The following is an 18702-nucleotide window of genomic DNA, read 5'->3' on the forward strand; positions in this document are numbered from 1 at the left end:
GAAGGCACATGGCTGATTAACGTGTAGGCAGATAGCTGAATGGGAAAACTCCTTTAATCCTTAGGGAGCCTTAAGTGTACTGTTTGATTTCTTCTAAGCAGGTGTACTGGGATAGCTGAATTTTCTCTGTATTTGCAGCATACTTGTATTTATATGTTACTTAAAAATTTGGTTTCTGTGTGGTTCTTATCGAGTCATATAATAATATAAAAAATAGACTAACTTCTAATTTTGTCCTTCCCTCCCGTTTTTAAAGGAAACAAAGTCTGGAGGATTGTTATAGTACTCTATATGAGTGTATGAGTATCCTCTATATGAGAACAATTAGTTCTTTCTGTAGGTAAGGTAGACATAAAATCTATTTGCAGAAGTGGAGAACCCTCCCTTTAAAAGGATCTGATTCAAAGTCCATGTTACTGTTTCGAACCCAGACATTAAATCTGTCGGGAATTTCCAGACTTTTTTTATTCATTGTGTAATCTGTCTGTTTTACTGGGGGTGGAGCACTTGCCTTCAACACACGTAAGTATACAGTAAAGACTTTGGCTGAGTACTTGTAAAACTGCAGGCTGTGGCAAATCTTTACGCATGCTTAGGCAAAGTTCTGACTTCCTTTCCTGTTATCTTCTGTATGCTGCCATCTGGCACACTGCATGTGAGTGTCTACGTTATTGACAAATTTTGGTAGTCCTCAATCAAGCAGAGCTAATGCTTCAGTATTTCTTTACAGTCTTGGTTTATGTTGTGCTGTGCGAGGTGTAATAGCTCACAAAGGAGCAGTGGTAGCTGAAGCCCACACTTGGATTTTATTTCTATTTTTGCAAATACAAATTGAACCAAAATGATGAAGTTTTAACCTAGGAAATGAGAAAATAGGATGGATAGGGTTCTGGATGGGAAGATGATGTTTCAGGCTTCCTGTCATGAACAACATGAAAATCAGGTGGGAAGTTGAAGGAGTTTTATATGTTAATATTCGTGGGAGAGATTGTAAGTGCTGCAGAAAACATGCAGTTCCCATCTTTTCCAGGTGGTGTTTGCCAAGGGCCCTTATGCAAAAACCTGCAATGCTACTTTTTATATTGAATCTAATGTTAAGTGGATGCCTCCTCCTTGCAGGACTAGTCACTATAAAGGAACTTAAAAGAAACTCCTGTCTCTCCACTTCTCTCCACCCCTCCACCCCCCACCTTACACACACACTCCACTGGATGCTTCCAAGATTTCCTAGTGTCCTCTTGCAACAGCAAAATCAAGTGTAGAATGACAGAGCATGAAGACACCAGAATGAACAAGGAATGGAGATTGGGCAAACAGTGGAAGCTATGGTGAAGCATATGATTGAGGTGCTTAGTGAAGCCATAGAGTCTGCAGGAGAGTGAAAAGCACTCTGGAACTGTGTTATGTGCTGATATTGTTTAGTGGGGTTGGTATGAGAACTGAATAAAACATATTCTTCAGCTTGGTTTGGTGTGTCAAAATGTGGCCAGAGAGTTGGAAAAAAAGCATGATAGGTTGTCAGGTGGCTGAAATGAAAGTTTGCACAAACTCAATTGGCTTGGAATGAGTCTTTCATAAAGACATGATTTACTGTTTTTGTAATGTCCACTTGGAAAACACTTAATGGATTTGGTGCTGATGGATTTAGATAGAGCGATTGTGTTCTATGACTGATGTTGGATCATCCTTTGTTAAACCACTTAGTACTTTTGCTACCTTCTACTGTATATAGTATACTATCCTATTTATTCCTTTTCTATGAGTTCAGAGAGGTACAGAATGAGGTGAGCAGTTATGGATGTAGTGTTATTTATTGACTAACTAAGTACTAAAGTCCATGGTAAAGTGGTGAACAAGGCTGAGCTGTGCTTGGTCATTTATTGGATTATATACTGAAGGCATGCTACCTTGTGGCAGTTGATTAGTCAGTGTTTGTTCATGTTGCTGCTGTTTCTCAGAATGGAGAATTAAGAATGGATTGAGTGGTTCCTAGACCCTTTTGTGATAATGAAGAATGAAATTAATTTATTGAAGAAATGAGTTTAGAGGTTTGGTTCCCTTTAAGTGTCCAAGTATGAGCATGTTTTTCTTGTTTGCAGTTTACAAATACAACAGCCACTTTCACCCTCTCCATTTCTATTTCATAGTAGGGTGGTGCAAAGAAAGACCTGCTTGAAAAGAGACCAGACTTTTGATTCTCTTCAGGCTCCTTAATGTGGTGAATGAAAATGTTGTCAACAGTGCAGACCTGATGAAACACTTTGCCCAGGCTGATGTCCAAAATAACCACTTACCAGGCTTTCATAAATGCCTGACAGATGATCTATATGGGCAGTGGCATTAGGAAAGTGCATGCAGGACGGTGTTTTGTCAGCACTATTCTAGGAGTAGTTATTGGAAATGAATTTTGAATTGCCAATCATGAGAATTCAGTGCTGACCCAATTTGTCATGTAAGGCACTTAAATACAGATCAGTTACTGCTGCCTCCTTTCTACGTCCTGCAGCACAATTTATTCCTTAATATCTAAGAGATTGATTAGTACAGCAGTAAACTGGTGTGCAGAACTAGAGCAACTTGATTAAAAGTCATATACTGTTCTTTAAGGAAACTCTCTTTAGATGAGGTTGCAAAAATAAAAAATTGTAGGGCTTCTACAGTGACCAAGACTGCCAACATAATTAGGAGCAGTGCTGTTATCAGCATGATAAATCTCTTGAATGTAAATGGCATCAGAGCCCTTAATCTGTTTCTCCTCTTTTAATATGACTCACAAATTCCCATGTGCAATAAAAGCTTATTCTTCCCAGCAGTAGCTTCCTGCCTGGCTCCTAACAGGGAGATCTCCCTCTCCCTATTCCTCCCTGTTTTTGGGTTGTTTTTTTGTTATTAGTGTTCTTTGTAATGTGTTGTGTGAAACTTGTAGTTTCAAGGTACTTCTGAGCTAAGCCATTGGATGAGATATAGATCACCAATAATTAGTACTTTGGTTTTCTAGTAAAAAATTTCTCCTTTTCCATCCTCATAAGAGATGTGAATTGTTCCTTAGCACACAGTGGGCTGCCTTGTGTTGTTTCCTTTGTCATTTCAGGTAGGTCTGGGAACTGGTTAGCAGCAAGTAGAGGTTGTGAAAGGCTGTTTGTCTTTTTTTGGCAGCTCTAAATAAATAGGAAAGACCACAAATAACTCTATGCCTTACATAGCTTAGAGAAACTGTTCCAATTTTAAGTTCAGCTTTGTAAAGTAAATGCTATAATCATGTAACAAAGTCAGTATAAATCTGGAATAAGTATTTTTTGGCATTAAGAATAGGTCTCCTTACTTGTATAAGGAATATCCAGTTACATCATTCAGCAAAAATGCGGGGCTCTTCTGCATGTGCTGCTGTAATTCAGGCTTTAAGGAGAGGGGGAGGAAAAAAAATAGAAAAAAAAAAGCTGACAAATGTGAAGTGTTCCTTTTAAGTGGAATGACCGTGTTTTGGGTATAAGGTGAGTTCATCAAGATGCCAGGAAAATATTGCACTGTCCCTTTTTCTAGATTGCCTTTTCTCTGCTCCCTTTATTTTTTGCCAGAGGGGTTTATATCTCGTGCCAGTTTGTTCTGTTCTGTGCATTCTCTGTCCCTTGCGAAAAAGAATCCTGTATCACACCCTAAGGTGTGGGCTTACCCCCTTGTTCCATAATACTGAAGCAGACTTCTTTCCTTTTGCAGTTGCTTTGGATGTGAAGGAACTTGCCTGGGCGTGCAAGTTATCTCAAATGGAATTGCTCAGTGAATGAAGTTACATTCTTTAAAATGAACAGCTTGTCATAGTGGAATTGCAGTAGAGTTTAAAAGCAAACCCCAGGTCTCAGATTTTAATATTTTCTCCCCTTCCTCCCCCCCAAGCCGTTTGGTAAGTAAATGAGATCTTTTGATCTGCTTCCTGATCGAACTATTGAGTTTGAAGTGATAGCTTAGTTTTTCTGTGTTTCATCTTCAGTATCGGTGAATTTGTTCTGGGAAGATATTAGAGCTCTTCTGAATTCTAGTTGGCGCAATGTGATACTTTTCTCAGCACAAAAGTATGTCTTTTGGGGTTAAACTTCAACTACTACGTTGATATAAAACAGGCTGAAGGATTGATCATGTTATATGCAGGGTGTTCTTAGTCTCCCCAGTGATACCTGCCCTGCCTCTAGGGCTGACATCCTGTTGTTTAAAGGAATAAGGAATCTGACACAATACTTAAAGTAGGGTTCTCAAACTGAGCTATAAGTTTGTCTTCTTCATATAGTCTCTGCAGATACTGTGTGACTCTTTTGTGCATGCTGTAACTTCTGTCAATGAACTGTGCTGGTTTTGGAGATCAGAGTGTTTCCTGGCATAACAGAGATGAAGTATTTGCAGTGAATGTAAGCAGTGTTTTTCACTGTGGAATTACTGCAAGAAATTTTCAGGTGAAGCCAACTGAGTCTTTCGTTTACCTTCCTATGAAGTCTGTCCATTGACTCTTTGCTTCCTGTTGTATTTGTTTAAGGATGAATTGTGTGCTTTTCTGTTTGCTGCCTAGGGCTTATGGGGACATTCAGCTTGCTATCTGGGGGAAATAATCAGAACAAATCTCTAACACAAAACCAAAATCAAACCAGGTGTTCTGAAGAGGTGGCGGTGAATTTCTGAGGACGTGGACAGAAGCTCTGAAAGGTGTCATGGAGTGAAGAAAAAGCATCTTTTGCAGAAAAAAATATTTTATGATCAGCTGACTCACAGTAGTTTCACTTTCAGATCAGAAGAGAGTAAAGAATATGAATTTGACGTGACTCAAGGCATCTAAATATTCAGTGAGCCACATAATATATACACGCGTATTGTAGCTTGATTGCATGCACTGAAATGATGCCAGTATATACCAGCAGAAACATCTGTTCCTGCTAAGTCTTCCTCAGTCTCATGGATCTCTTTTTTGGTGTATAGTGAGTCACAGTGACTGAACTTCCTACAAATGAAGGACCTCTGAAATAACCCCTGAAGCAAAGAGGTGAAAGAGCCTGGCATCTGAAAAGGAAATGGATAGATCTTGTCTCAGTGTTAAAAGAGTTTCATGTGTCCTGCGAGCTGTGGCTTCCTTGATTGATCTCAAGGTTAGACATGTAATGTACGTGTACCAGAATGGACACTTTGTGCCTAGCGGATATAAAATAGTTGTTAGGAGAAGAATGTGCCCAAATAGCCAAAGTAGATACTGCGAGGAAGTGTCTAATGAATCTACCCTTCTTGTCTGTTTTGGTAAGCTCAGGATATTCTGAAGGTTCTTACTGAGTGGGATTGGTAAGTAAGGCAAGGAAAATCTGTTTCCTTCCAAAACAAAAGCTGAGTACAGGGAGAAACTGTAGGAGTGGACAGGGCAGGATTGTGTGTTAAGAACTTTCCTTGTCTGTACTCTGTCTTAGTGTATTTTCTGTCTTCAGCAAAAGTGTACATAGGTGCAAAGTATATGCAATGTATGGGAACAGCAGCCACAAATTTAATACTGTGAAGTTTGAGTTTTAAACTTTGCTCACTATCAGAGAACAGCTGCTGTATTGTTATAACATTTGTGTGCTTTAATGACATCAGTACTAGATAAGATGGTGCCATTAAAGAAGTATGATAACTTGTTGGCTTCGGGATATTTGATGTTCCTACAGAAGCCATTAACAAAAATACTTCTCCTGAATTTTAATCTCCATAAGGGCCTGTGGTTATAGGATCATTAACTCTTACAATGTGTCATATGCCATTTCTACTTCAAGTAATAAATTAATTTCAGATTCTGGAATAATTCAGGCCTGAGGGGCCCTCAGGGGGTAGGACAAGCTTCTGCTTAAAGTAGGATCAGCACTGCACGAGCAGTGTTGTTTTGGTTTCCAGCTGTGCTTTGTAGCTAACATTCTTTACCAAACAAAGTTCACCTGCTGATATGCCCAAAATTATTTCAGAACCACAGGGTTCTCTTCAAGGTACTTCCCATTTAAATGTGGAAATAAGTGATTTTAATAATAGTGGATTTTCACAGCGTTAGCATTGCTAATCATTCTTGTTCCATATATGAAGTTTGTATGCGTTTGGCTCAATGTATGGATCCTACTTCACTGACTGCCACATTACCTCTCAAAGAGGGGTTTCTGACAAGAGAATGGAGGAGGTGGGGCATGGTAAAAGGATGATCATAGAGAGGAAATTGCTTCTGAAAGATGCTGAATAAGGGGCCATAGACAAAAAGAGAGGTACTTCAAACTGGTAGGGACATCTCTGACCATCTTTTTCTGCCAAACTCCCCCTCCACCAATTTCTACACGCTGTAAGTTAATAATGATGCCTCACTGCCCCGTCTCTTCTAAAATAACGTCAAACTGGATCCGTGCTTTCACAACAAAACATGTTTGGGCAATGTTTCAGAGCTCAGCTTGTAATTACACACTAAAGAAGACACCCATAGATTCATACAGTTAACAGCATAAGGAAGGATCCCAGGTTTCTGCCTTGTGTGATTGCTGTTTTTGGAGTGAGCCTTTGACCTCCTTTCTCAGAGGAAGTTACCTGTCTGAAAACTTTGAAAAGGTGGGTCCTCTTTAACCAGTGAGCAAGAGAGACATGGGAGAACACAAGGACAGCATAACAAGAACAGCATAATTTTCTATGATTATAGAAAATACCAGGGTGAGGGAAAGAGGTGTCAGCACCTTCTCTTGTGCAAGGAGCTGTCTGGTGATAAACAGCTGCTGAAGTTGGTCCATTATTTGTAATACAAATAAGTCTTGTATAATGAACAGTTATAGCAAATTCCATTATTAAAAAGTCTTGTCTTCTCCAGGTTTGTGGCATGCTAGAGATCCTGGAAAGATTCACAGCTGAACTCTTGTGGTGCTGGGAAGGACCATCACATCCATTCTACCAAGGCTGAGCTCAGTTGTAATTCACTGTCTGCGCTGATACTGTATCTTTTACTCTTGGACATGTGGAATAAGTGTCTGCAGAATTAAACGAGGACAATCTCCTGAAAGTGGAATTCCTGAGAAGGCACGTGCTGTGATTTCTTGAATAAGCCAACAACATCCTCTGATTTTTTATTTTTTGTGGATTTTTATTACTCAACTGAAAGAGTGAGCAGTGTTGCTAGGTTGCTCTGAAAGCCAGAGATGGCTCTGCCTTCTCCAAAATCCATAGCAGGAGATCTAACACAAAGAGAAGAACTCATGCTCCATAATGAAAGCTGTTTTCATTTCCTGTCTGCAAATGTCATCACAGTAGGTAAGTGAAAGTTTCTTGCACCTATTAGTTTGGTATTTGAAAATATTTACTTTACTCCCAGTTTCTTTTATGGTATTGAGATTTCACATCGAACTAATAAGTTTCTGTACATTTGTTTGAGGGAATTGTGCTTGCAAATTAGCGGACTGAATTTCTAAACTTCATTGTATAGCTCACATGATGAAGAGGACTTAACTGAAGTCTAGAAACACAAGATATCAGTGCTCTGGCCTGTGTCTGACCTGTTCCTGTAGTGTCCAGGAGTTAGTGGTATATACACAAGGCTAGACTGGGATGTGGCAAAATTCACAGGTAGATTTGAAGGAGAGTTGTCCTCTTATTTACCAGATCTTCACAAGAATGTGGGCTTGTGTCAGTAACAAAGTGGCTCTGAATCACTGTCAGGCTTGTGACTTAAGTGGGATGGGCATTTTATAGAAATGTGCATGTGATTCCTCAGAACTTCAGCTGATCCCTCCTGGTAGGGATTGTTTGAAATGCTGGTTTGCTGAATACACAAAGGTTAATGTGACTCCTTTATTCAGCAGCACCAGGTGTTCCTAAATATTTCACTCTTTAATTTTTAACAGATGAATTCCAAAGGGATCTCTGAATTCTGGGGAAACAAGGAATTGTGGTAGAATTTTAGTTATGAAGGCTGTAGAAAGAACAAGGAGATCTCAAGCTCCTTCTCAAAGCAAAAACATTTTGGGCTAGATATTTTTAAAATATGAATTAGCATCATAGGACGAGGCTGTCAGAATTGATTGCAGCTTTTGTTCCTTGATTCAAGTGCTTCTGGAAAATCCTTCTTGAAGTTGATTTGGGGAGGAGGGATTTATAGTGCCTCAGGTTGTGGCTCTGTGCCATGAATCTGTCTGAACCAATCTAAGATGCAGAGCTCAAAGAATAACTATTGTTGGCTTTTGGTCTTTTTTGAGTGTTGACAGTTTGCTCAGAGGAAAATGAGTTCTTATCTTAGGAAGCTCTGGAGATTACAGATGTGATTCTGCACATCAGGTGCTGATTGGAGATTGAGTAGGAGGAAGGGAATTGTGTAACTGATGTCTGTGGAAGATGAATTTGTGCTACAGGATGGATCTGAAGATGGAGAAGAGGGCTTGTTGCATTGAAAAGACAGTTGATTTAGCCCAAGACTCTAATTAGAACTTAATGTATTCAATACAGGACTTATTTTCTTGAAATATATCCACTTGTGAAGCAGATGACGCTTTTTTAGCTGGGTGCTTACAGGAACTATTTCCATAATTCTGGCCAAATTTCCAGCAATTGCAAGATTCATTTCTGCTGGTTCACTGTTCAAACTGATATCTGTAGCTCTTGCTAGCATTAATAGAGTTGAATATATTTGTATTGTTGTATTAAAAAGAAATTTATGCCTCTTGAACAAGAACTGTCCTTTATATAATTCCGTACATAAAGCTCTGTCAGAGTGTGTATATAGGACAAAGTGCACAGAGATGGCAGAAATAGCTGGAGGCAGAGAAAGTCTTTATTGTGCCTGTGCAGCCCTTCCAGCATTCCTGTGCAAGTGGGTCTGAACCCGAACAAAAGCTGGTTTCCTGCTCAGGAATCCTGTTGCAGATTTGTTCAGAACACCCACTTGAGTTTGTTCTTATCTCTCTAATTAACTCTTTGTATGACTCAGTTTAAATGCCACGTATTGCAGTGACAACTTTTCTATCACCTTGGTACTACAATAAATTCTAAAGAAACAGTACACAAGTGATATTACTAGTTTTTAGCTGTTAGTTGTTTTGATTGAGTAGCCCGTGCTTTCAAAAATGACATTTCAGCTTTATCAAGCTTATGCTTTCAAGTGTTGGCACCTTCAGCTTTCTAGTTTGATTGTGTGTATCCCCAAGAAGATTTGGGAAGCACTGGGCTAGAGAGTAGATCCCTGCTTGGGATGAATCTGTGCAGTTAAGTAAAGGCTCCTCATTTGATAACTTGGTCCTTTAGTATCACATCTACCTACAGTCTACTTCTGAACAATGGTTATTAATCTTAGATGGCCTGGAGCTCTTGGCATTCAACTGTGGTTTTCTGATTTGTCTTATCAGTTGATAAGATACAAGAAGTTTTCAAAACTTATTACTTCTTTTAGAATCGGAATTCTCCTTCTCTGTGTAGGCTGTGTATAGGTGAGGAATAAGATTGCTGTGTAAAATGTAAATCTGAGTGGAATGCATTTAACTTGTATGTAATTTTGCTTTATTATAATAGTGATTCAAGATTGTAGCGGCATTGGAAAATTCCAAAATCAAGGAGATACATGGAAAATTCAGTAATCCTCTATTTTTAAAGTATGTTCTTGCATGTCTAGACTCAGTTTTTCCTTCTAAACTGATGAAAGAGTGCTGTGCACAGGCATGCAAAATCCTGTTTGCTTAGGTATACGGTACATCAGATTAGCCTGGAGATGTACTTAAGATGGCCTTCAACATGTGGCTCTAACATGCTGCCTGCTGTGATCAGTGCTTCTGCCATAGAAACCTCTAGCATATCAATTTAGTTGAGCAGACAAAGGTGAGATTATATTAATTGGCACCAGCTGCTTGGAAGTAGCTCTGTTTAAAGATCTATTGCTGTGATACTGCCCATCAGTTGAGAATGAAATATGAACTGATGCTTTTGTTCTAGTTTTGCTTGTGATAGTGACCATACAAATTCTTCCTTTTCTGTTGATACAGTTTCAGTAACATCATAGTCATATTTGGCTGTAATTTAACGCTAGAGGGCAGCGGTGGTTTTCCTTTTCTCCAGCCATCCTCTACTGCAGCTGATGTAGGACAGTTTTCTAATCACACATATTCCTTTCTGTTGTCTTTGAGGAATCAATATTCGTTTCCATAACAATAATAGCTTTGATCAAATGAGCTTTTTAAGCCTTAGCATCCCAAACAGTTTTCGATTGAATCACTGATGAATCTATCAAGCTTCCTAGATTAATTTCTTTCCTGTTTTTGTTCGACTGGAGTTTTTGCTTGCCTGCTTTACTTAATTGCACTGTCGTTCTCAGAGTCTCTGTGCCAAGATGCAGAGAAGTGGTTAGTCTCCTATCTTCCTTTTAGACACAGACATTCCCACTAAAATTTGTTGGCAGCAGTAGTCTAAATGCTATTGAATTTGACACCTGCAATGGAGCAGAAGTCTTCAGTTTGCTGTCTCCAATTCAGGCATCCTTTGACCTGGTAACAGCCTTTCTTTGTGAGCTTTGTGCAGGTAAGTGAAACCAGAAGAAATAGCAACAGGAGCCATAAAGGTGCATAAAGCAGAGGTCTGGTTTCTTGCTTGCTCTCCATTGTCAGTAGGAATATTGCAGCTTGGCCTTGCCTTTCTTATAAATATCTCTTGCTGCACGTAAATATTTTGTAAGCCTGTAGAGAAAACCGGACGGTTCAAGAGAGTAAATAGGACTGTTTACACACACACACATCAGAACCTACAAGGAGAGTGCTGCTGATAGGGCAGCCTGTGTGTATCATTATTGCCATCTCCTGGATGGAAGTACAGCTGCTAAGCTGGCATCCTGAGCACAAAAACTATGTGAAAGAGAGAAAAAGAGAGACTTTGGAACAAGAGGATATATATGCCATTTCTGTGGTTGCTATGCAGTTATTAGCTAACAGTGCAATGGCAGGTCATTTATAAATGTGGTTCTTCTACTGTACATGAGCAGCACTGCTGTGAAAAAGAAGTCAGAGAAGAATGTTGTGTGTGTGTATGTGTGCCTGTACGTACACAGCTTCTAAGGAACAGTTGTGTAAGACTATTTGCCTGCTGTTGTTTAGAGCTTTCATTCTGTTTATATAGTGGTCATTGTATACCACCTGAAGAGGACTTTTAATGAGTGTATCTCCATCTCTTTGATTCCTGAAATGATCACTTTTACTTGTTAGGATGAAATTGTAGCTTGTGTGCTTGTTGAAGGCGGGGGGAAAATGCAGTGTTCCTTAACAAAGTTCCTCTACATTAGTATTATCTGTGGGAAGTTCTGAAGACATGACCATTAAATCTGTCAAACAAGGCAGCTCACAAAAGGATGCTGTTCTTGTAAACACTGTAAATGAAATCTCTCCCTCCTACATTTTCTTGCAAGTGAATAATTTGTATCTGCTGGTAGCTGAGTAAATTTAATCCCTCTAAAAGTCACTGAATGCAGATATACCCAAACTGGTATTAGACATTGTGTCTAAAAACACAGTCTATTGCCTGGCTTTGATTTGTGTTTAGAGTTGGGTAATTGGCTTCTTAAAATCCAAGCCATGCCTATCTTTGTGATAATGTGAAACCTGTCTGGCCTTTGTTATTGCTTACATCTTCAAACATTTAAATGTCCAACATCTAAAACCAGGAATTTTTCTTTTATCTTTGTTCAGATCTGAATCTTATCTGCAAATTAGTTCTGGAGTTAAATACTTTGATTCTTGTGGTGAACAAATCTCTCCAAAAGATCTCTTGAATTTTTAGCTTTTAGTGACTTAAGAATTAGAACAGAGTTAGAAAGTTCATGGAATTTGTGTTCCCTAGTCTCTTCAGATTAATTGAAAAGGGACACCTAATGGCTGTGAGCAGTCATGGCTGTGGTGGTGTCTGACTGGAGCCCCTTGATAAGCAGTGGAAGAGAAGAGCGGAGAGAATCTTGAAAAGAAGGAGCGTGAGCATTAAACAGCTGTCATAAGGAATTCCAGTTGCCAAGGAGGAGCTGACACTTCTGTGTCAGCTGAAGGAAGGAGATATCAGTCAATGAAGAGTTAATTGTTCCAGCAAAAAGCAGTTTAGATAAAATCTTTTTCTCTCTCCCACATTTCCTCGGGTGTTATCTACTGCAAAGTAGCTTGTACCATCTGAAAAGTGACAGTGATTCCTCAGTGGCTGAGCTAACAAATGGGATGAAATTTAAACTGCCTTCTCACACAGAGAGACTTGCAGAAGAGGGAGCATGACGGAGGGAAAATGCTGAGTATTTTTGCATTCTATGAGAGGCAATTGGGAATAAGAAGTATTATCTCTAGAAGACAATGGATTTAGGAAGCACACCACAGAAGCACAGTAGGTGGATTTATTCTTTCTATCGTATACTCTGATTATTTTAGCTAAAGGATCAATTATACTTGTGCTTTTGGGCATGGTTATTTTTAAGTTGTACTCTTATAACATCAGATTTACTCTTCCTCTTCTTCTCACTTGTCCAGAGTTATTAATTTAGCTGCCAGTGACTGTTTAGAGGATAATATTTTGTTAAAATCTTATCATCACACTGTCATTCAAAAGCTCTTTTATCTCTAAGTAGGCATGTTTTATTAATTACGGCCATAGTATCCCGATGAATAGGAAGACTTAAGTAAATGAAAATCCATTCCACTTACTGGAAATGAAATATGAACTGCTTCAGGGAAATAGTAATGCTGAAGATACAGCAACACATAATTGTGTGAAATTTGCTTACCTGCAGAGCAGTTTCATTAGCTACAGACAAGTGTACTTTGCAGACTTCACTGATAGAAGGAATGTTGGCTTTTAAATTAGAGGGACTACACTACCATGCAGCACACAATACTTTACATACCATTTCATAATGCCATTAATCATTATCTGGAATAAAAAACTTGATGCTAATTGACACAGAGTTCTGATGTACCTGCATTCTCTCAGTGATTATACAGCAGTTTTGCTCTTGTAGATTATGCTGATCAGTTTTGATTGTGTAGTCACTCATCTTTGCCTGCGTTATGTAGTACATTTATACCACTATCAGCCATTTAAATCATACATCTATTCCCCAGTGTTGTGTTTTTGTGGCTCTATATGTGCATATTTCAATTGCATGTTTAGTGCCAGAGTATATTTGCATAGAGGGTGATGTTACGTGCATCTTCTGTTTAAGCATAATTCTATCGCATCTTTAATGATGGTTATAACGTTTCAGATATTGTGTGTGATGAGCAATTTTAAGTAGATAATTAGTCAAGTAAATGACTGACAAGTAAATTACAGCTAACACATGGAATACATCTAACTATTAAAAGCACCTGCAGGCATTCAGGTGCTGTACAATGCCAAGTCCTCAGAAAATATAAAATGAGGAGATCAGAGTTTATTCTAGGCTCTGCTGAACATGCACTTACGGCTTTGCAGGTTGTAGCACTGTGTTCTTTCTGTGTCCACAAAAAGCGAACTTAGGGACATTTTTCCAGAGCAACTGTTCTATTCTTGTGTTTTCTTCTCTCTATGGGCTTTATATAACGTTTCCTACTCATCTAGCATCCATTTGCCACAGTGTTATTGCAGTTCTTAAAATTAATCCTCCAGTTTGTTGCTGACAGTCCAAAAACCACAGACAAGTAGGATAGGGATAACGCCTATATTCTCTGTGCTGTGTACCAGAGATGGCTCATAAATATAATTTTGGTATCAGAGTGATTTTTGCTGATAAATATCTCCAGAAAGTCTGTGCTGAGTTATTTACTGTCTGGTTTAAACCCTGATTGTATTTCCTACAGTGAGTCCAGATAACTTGAGTAATTGTGTTGTGTGCAGTTTGGTGTTCAGTTCTCAGTAAAACTTGTTAACTGATTTAATGTAACATCCAAGTTATGCAGGTTTCCCTTTTGGATTGGAACTAATCAGTTCTGATCCAGTAATAAATCAGAGGTTTGAGTGAGTTATAGGATGGCATGGGAGTGCTGGAAGCACTGACTTGTTGGATCTGTAAGTGCAGTGAAGCTCTTAATGCATCAGTGGGGTGAAATTGGAAGTAGTGATGCTACAATCAACTTACCTACATGGAAAAGGAAAGAAAAATTGCTTATCTGTATAATGCTGGTAGGGAATTCAACGTGCTTTCCAATGATCAGATAAATATCTGATGAGGCACCAGGGACTGCCCAAGGAATCAATGTAGCTAGTATTATCCACAAGTACTTGTTTTAGCGTAATCGCATAAGGTGTGTAAGAATGAAAGTAATTTCCCTTACCTCCCCTTTATGATATAAGGACATTTTATTCATCCTTTGATCTGCTAGGGAAATTTTGGTTCATTTCAGATTCATTCAAATTTTGGTCTAACAAGCTTTAATTGACTGTTCCAGGGACATACCTCAGGGCTGTCTTATGTAAAGATGCAGACTAATGCAGTGTAGCGTTCACTTTCTGCACTTTCCAAATACATTGTTTTGAAATACAGATTTGCAGATATATTTTAATGCAGATCCTTCTTGCCTGAAGCAGCAATGAGATCTCTGCATAACAGAAACTATAAATTATTTGCACGTGTTTATAAATGCATGATGTCTCATAATGCACTACCAGGAATGACAAAGTTTAGGCTTTTACAAGGCATACTTGTGTGGTTGGTTTGACTAGGTGAAGGCTGTCAAGTGTCTTTAGAATAAGCTTAGAACTATAGAAAACCAGGGTGGACTCAGAAGCTTCCTTGAACAGCATCATTTTCCAACTTTTGTTTCATTTTCAAGCTTTTTATTTTCAAATTGCATCAGTTATTTTAACCAGAACATTGTATTTGTTCATGGGGATTGTCAGTTTTCACCAGAAGATTCTGGATGGCCTTTGCTTCTACTGGTGTACTTTATTTAAGGCTTCATTCTTTGTCTGTATTTCCTCCATAAATTCACTGGGCAAGCTGCTATTTAGCCATTGATGTTCATAAAACTTCATTTCTAGCTCATTTTAACAAGTAAAACCCTGCTGAGGTCAAACCTGATAGTAAAGCTTTGAAGCATGCTGCTGTAGCACATCATTCAAAGTTAGTCCCCCACAGTTCTCTCCCCTAAGAGGAATCTCTTCATTTATTCATATATTATTTAGCTGGTGATTTGAGTAACAGATGTGTATAGGGGGACGTTAATAATTTATTACCAAGAGGGAGCAAACCTTGGTCTGTGGACAGTGAGGGCAATCGAAATTTGCTGGGTGAAAACTCCTGTGTGATGTTAAAACTTACAGCATCTCTGTGGTAACTGTAGGACAATACTAATGCTTTGGATCTGCTGAGACCTGCTTGTTGAGCCCTCTTCTTTGTGCTGCTGGGTTTTTGGTTTGAGATTACGCAGGTGTTTCTGTCTCCAGTTGGAACGTACCTGAAAAGAATGGTTTTTATTGACATCCTCAGTGAAATCTGAAGGTAGATCCAACACACGACAGAGAAAATCTAAACTAGAGATGACCAGAGAAACCTGAATGAAACCATTTACTCTGGATCTGTAAGTTTCACCAAACGTGAAAAATTACAAAAAGTTAGATTTTCTTGTTTTTCATTTCAAATTGAAATTCAAATTAAAATGACATTTCAGACCAAAAGCAGCTGCTACATGTTGTTACCGGGATATTCTTTTATGTCAAGTTTGTGAATGCAAAGCAGGCTGTAGTCAGCCCACAGGGTTTATCCTCTTCAAAAGGCCTCACTCCAAGATTGTAGAAGTGCCATGGGAAACTCTACGTATTCCCATTCATAGGATAAAAATTATGTTTGCCTGTGGGGTGGTTGTAGGTTTGTGTGAGGTGCCAGGGAAAGCTGCGCTGCCACAAGGTGCTGTAGGAAAGCTCATGGCAGTACTGCATGTAGAGCAGATGAGGAGTAAAACTACTCCTAGGATGTGTTTCACTTGGGTTCGGTGCAATACAGTGTATAAAACTAGTTGAGAGCATCTCACAGGCTTCAGAACATCAGTGATGCTTTAAGGTATAAAACTGCTGTTGTTCTCTTTCCTCTGTGTTCTTCAGCAGCCTCAGCATCCTGCACTTTCCCTGTTTCGTATGTTTTTAGACATCTCTGTTTAGAAATGATGCTCACTGTCCTTTGAGAACCCACTGCAGCAGTGGGTCACTGTTACTCTGCTATGCATCATGATGAGCACCATTAAGGGCAGTCAAATTTAAACCAAAACTGAGGACATTAAGCTTCTTCCTGTCAAAGCTGCTGCTGCAGCATGGTCACAGCTATAGGACAAGTTGGTTGTGCACAAAGACTGGGGAGAAAAAAATATGTTCTCATTCTGTCATTCAACATGATAAAATGCCACACTCCGCAGCAGCGTCTGTTTGTTGTGCTGCTGCACAAAGTTATTAATATTTTTCAGTACTTTTCCCTGTCATTGACTCTTGGGAGCAAGTTTAGCGAGAGTTCCTTTTGTCTTCTGAGATCTTCTTGAGTTTATACAAGGAAATAAATGTCTCTATAGAAAGAAATAAATATCTCCTTCAACATGTATGTCTCTTCCAAACAGATATGAAGTTAAAAGGCTCAGACAGGATTGTTTTGTGACTAATATGTGACTAAATATTCTGTGTATTAACAGAGGTTGGGTTTTATTACTAAATGACAAATGCCAAAATGTCATTTTAAATTCTGCTTTAATGGTGGTATGTGTATTTAAATCAGCATTACTCTATGTAAATCTTTGGAATTAGAGTTAATACTGTGGTGGCCATATCTATGTGTGTGTATGTGATACAGCAGTTATTAGCTGCAGCAGCTCCTGTTAGGAATATTTGCCTGTTGGACACTGACAAGGGACACGATGCTGTCTCCGAGCAGGGCACAGTGGGCACCTGAGGACCAACCACCATGCAGAAGAACACACTGTGTGCAGGGAGCTGGACTCCTCACAGCTCCTTTGTGGCAGCACAGTGGGGGTGACCTGTAAAACAGAACGGTCTGTGACTTTGTAGGCAAGCTCCAGTGGAAGATGTTTTGGAGCTGCTTCTGGATGACGGGGCCAATGAACACAATTACTTTGTGTAAAATGCACTTTACGTTTTGTGGTAACTCTGAACGACAGCAGCACAAGGGAGAGAACAGTGGAATAGTTTTCTGGTGTAAAACAGAGCTTAAGACGTTAACCGTGTAACTCAGCTTAAACTCCACATCCGTCTGCATCTTGCAGAGAAACCTAATTTTTTAAATCTCCACAGGCTTCTCAGAGGCAGAAGATGCTAATTTTAGAAATGTGGCAGCTCGTCTTCCTCCCCACCCCCTTCCATTTGCTGCCAGAATGTTTAACAATCCAGTAAACAAGCTGTAGGGAAAAAAATAAAAGGGAGAAAACTCTAGAGCTCAGGTTATTGGCCCCTTCTCGATGGCATTTCTGCAGAAGGGTCTGTTCCCCACTCCTCTCATAGGTCTCCAGTTTGAAACCTGTTTAAAAATAGAGCAGTAACAGTTGAGCTGACAGCAAAAAAGAGCATTTAAAGGTGGAGTACCCAGGATTTGTTATTTCCCTTCAGTGACCTCTTTGTGTGCTGTTATTTAGGGTAGTTTGAATTAAAACACTGCATAAGTAATGTTTGGAAGTAAAGAAACAAGCCCTACATTTTCAGGTGGGATTTGGGTATCTTATTTTGGGTGTTCATTCATACTCTGTCTCTAGAATTTGCAGCCTTGTCCCCATAGGATCTGTTGAACTATATATTTCTGAGATACCAGAATGTGCTGGGACTTCTTGCTCCAAGTTCCTCCCTCTGTTACAAGTAGTTGTAGACATTATCTTTGCTGAAATTTTCTTATATTTTTTTCAGTGGGGATGAAACTTATTCAAGAATTTCCAGTGCAAAGTATCCAAAGTTCCCTTTGACTCACAGACTCCTCCTGCTCTGGGATGCCTGCTTTACTCCAGCCACTGCTGTGGGCAATTGAAGTTATAAAAACATAAACAAAAGAAAACTAAACATTTAAAATTAGGTATTACTTGATACTTGAGAATATTTAAATGACTGAGGGCTTTTTTGCAAGGCATATTACATGCATTTACTGTTTTGCTGTCTTCCATTATTAATTTGTAATTGAGCCCACCTTGCTATGCAGTTTTTCAGCACATCATGGCTCAACTGCCTGAAATCTGTTCAGAAATTCAGGTCATAGGTGTGATGGAATGAATTATAAATTTTGAAGCTGCCAAGCAAATTAGAATAGATTTGGCTTCCAGGTACTGCTTATTGAGCACACATTTTACATCTGCTGTGTGTTCTGTCTGCTCTCTGTGCTGAAAAATGCAAAGATTAACTTGTTCTGTTGATGCTCCATTCCTGACTCGGGGTATCTTGTCTCTTATCCCCAACATATTGCTGAAGATGCAATTTATTATGAAGTCTTTTCGTTGCTTGTAAGGACGATTCATATGTTTCTGGCAGTCATTATCCTTTTTCATTGTAGTTGTTTTGTGCGTTCTGCACAGCACTGAAATAATGCTGACATTAGCTTCTTAGAATACAGCGCTTTGCAGATAATAGGCTGCTAGGGTAAAAGTATGTCAAAAGCAGTAATGCAGGCAGCCACAGTGAAGGGAGCTGTAAACATGCTCCATTCCATTACCACCGGAATAAAAATGAAGTAAAGAAATTGGGTTGGGCTGCATTCAAGTAAGAATCTTGATGCATTTATATTTT

At 39.1% G+C, this 18702-nt stretch overlaps 1 protein-coding gene across 4 annotated transcripts in view; it reads left to right on the top strand.

Annotated features, from left to right (window-relative positions):
- The window catches only part of PLCH2 (phospholipase C eta 2), a 63450-nt gene that overhangs the window by 1837 nt on the left and 42911 nt on the right, over positions 1-18702 (top strand). For 3 of the 4 annotated variants that reach the window (XM_085509144.1, XM_085509152.1, XM_085509159.1), the window contains exon 2: positions 6839-7275. In XM_085509144.1, the coding sequence (XP_085365270.1) occupies positions 7164-7275 (112 nt within the window). In that variant the 5' untranslated portion in view covers positions 6839-7163. Of the gene's footprint in view, positions 1-6838; positions 7276-12212; positions 12352-18702 lie in introns of those variants that run through there. The other variant, XM_085509146.1, reaches the window with a different exon arrangement.

This window comes from Coturnix japonica, chromosome 9 (genome assembly GCF_054131305.1).
Source record: "Coturnix japonica strain WE chromosome 9, WE-NBRP24, whole genome shotgun sequence".
Classification (NCBI taxonomy): Eukaryota; Metazoa; Chordata; class Aves; order Galliformes; family Phasianidae; genus Coturnix; species Coturnix japonica.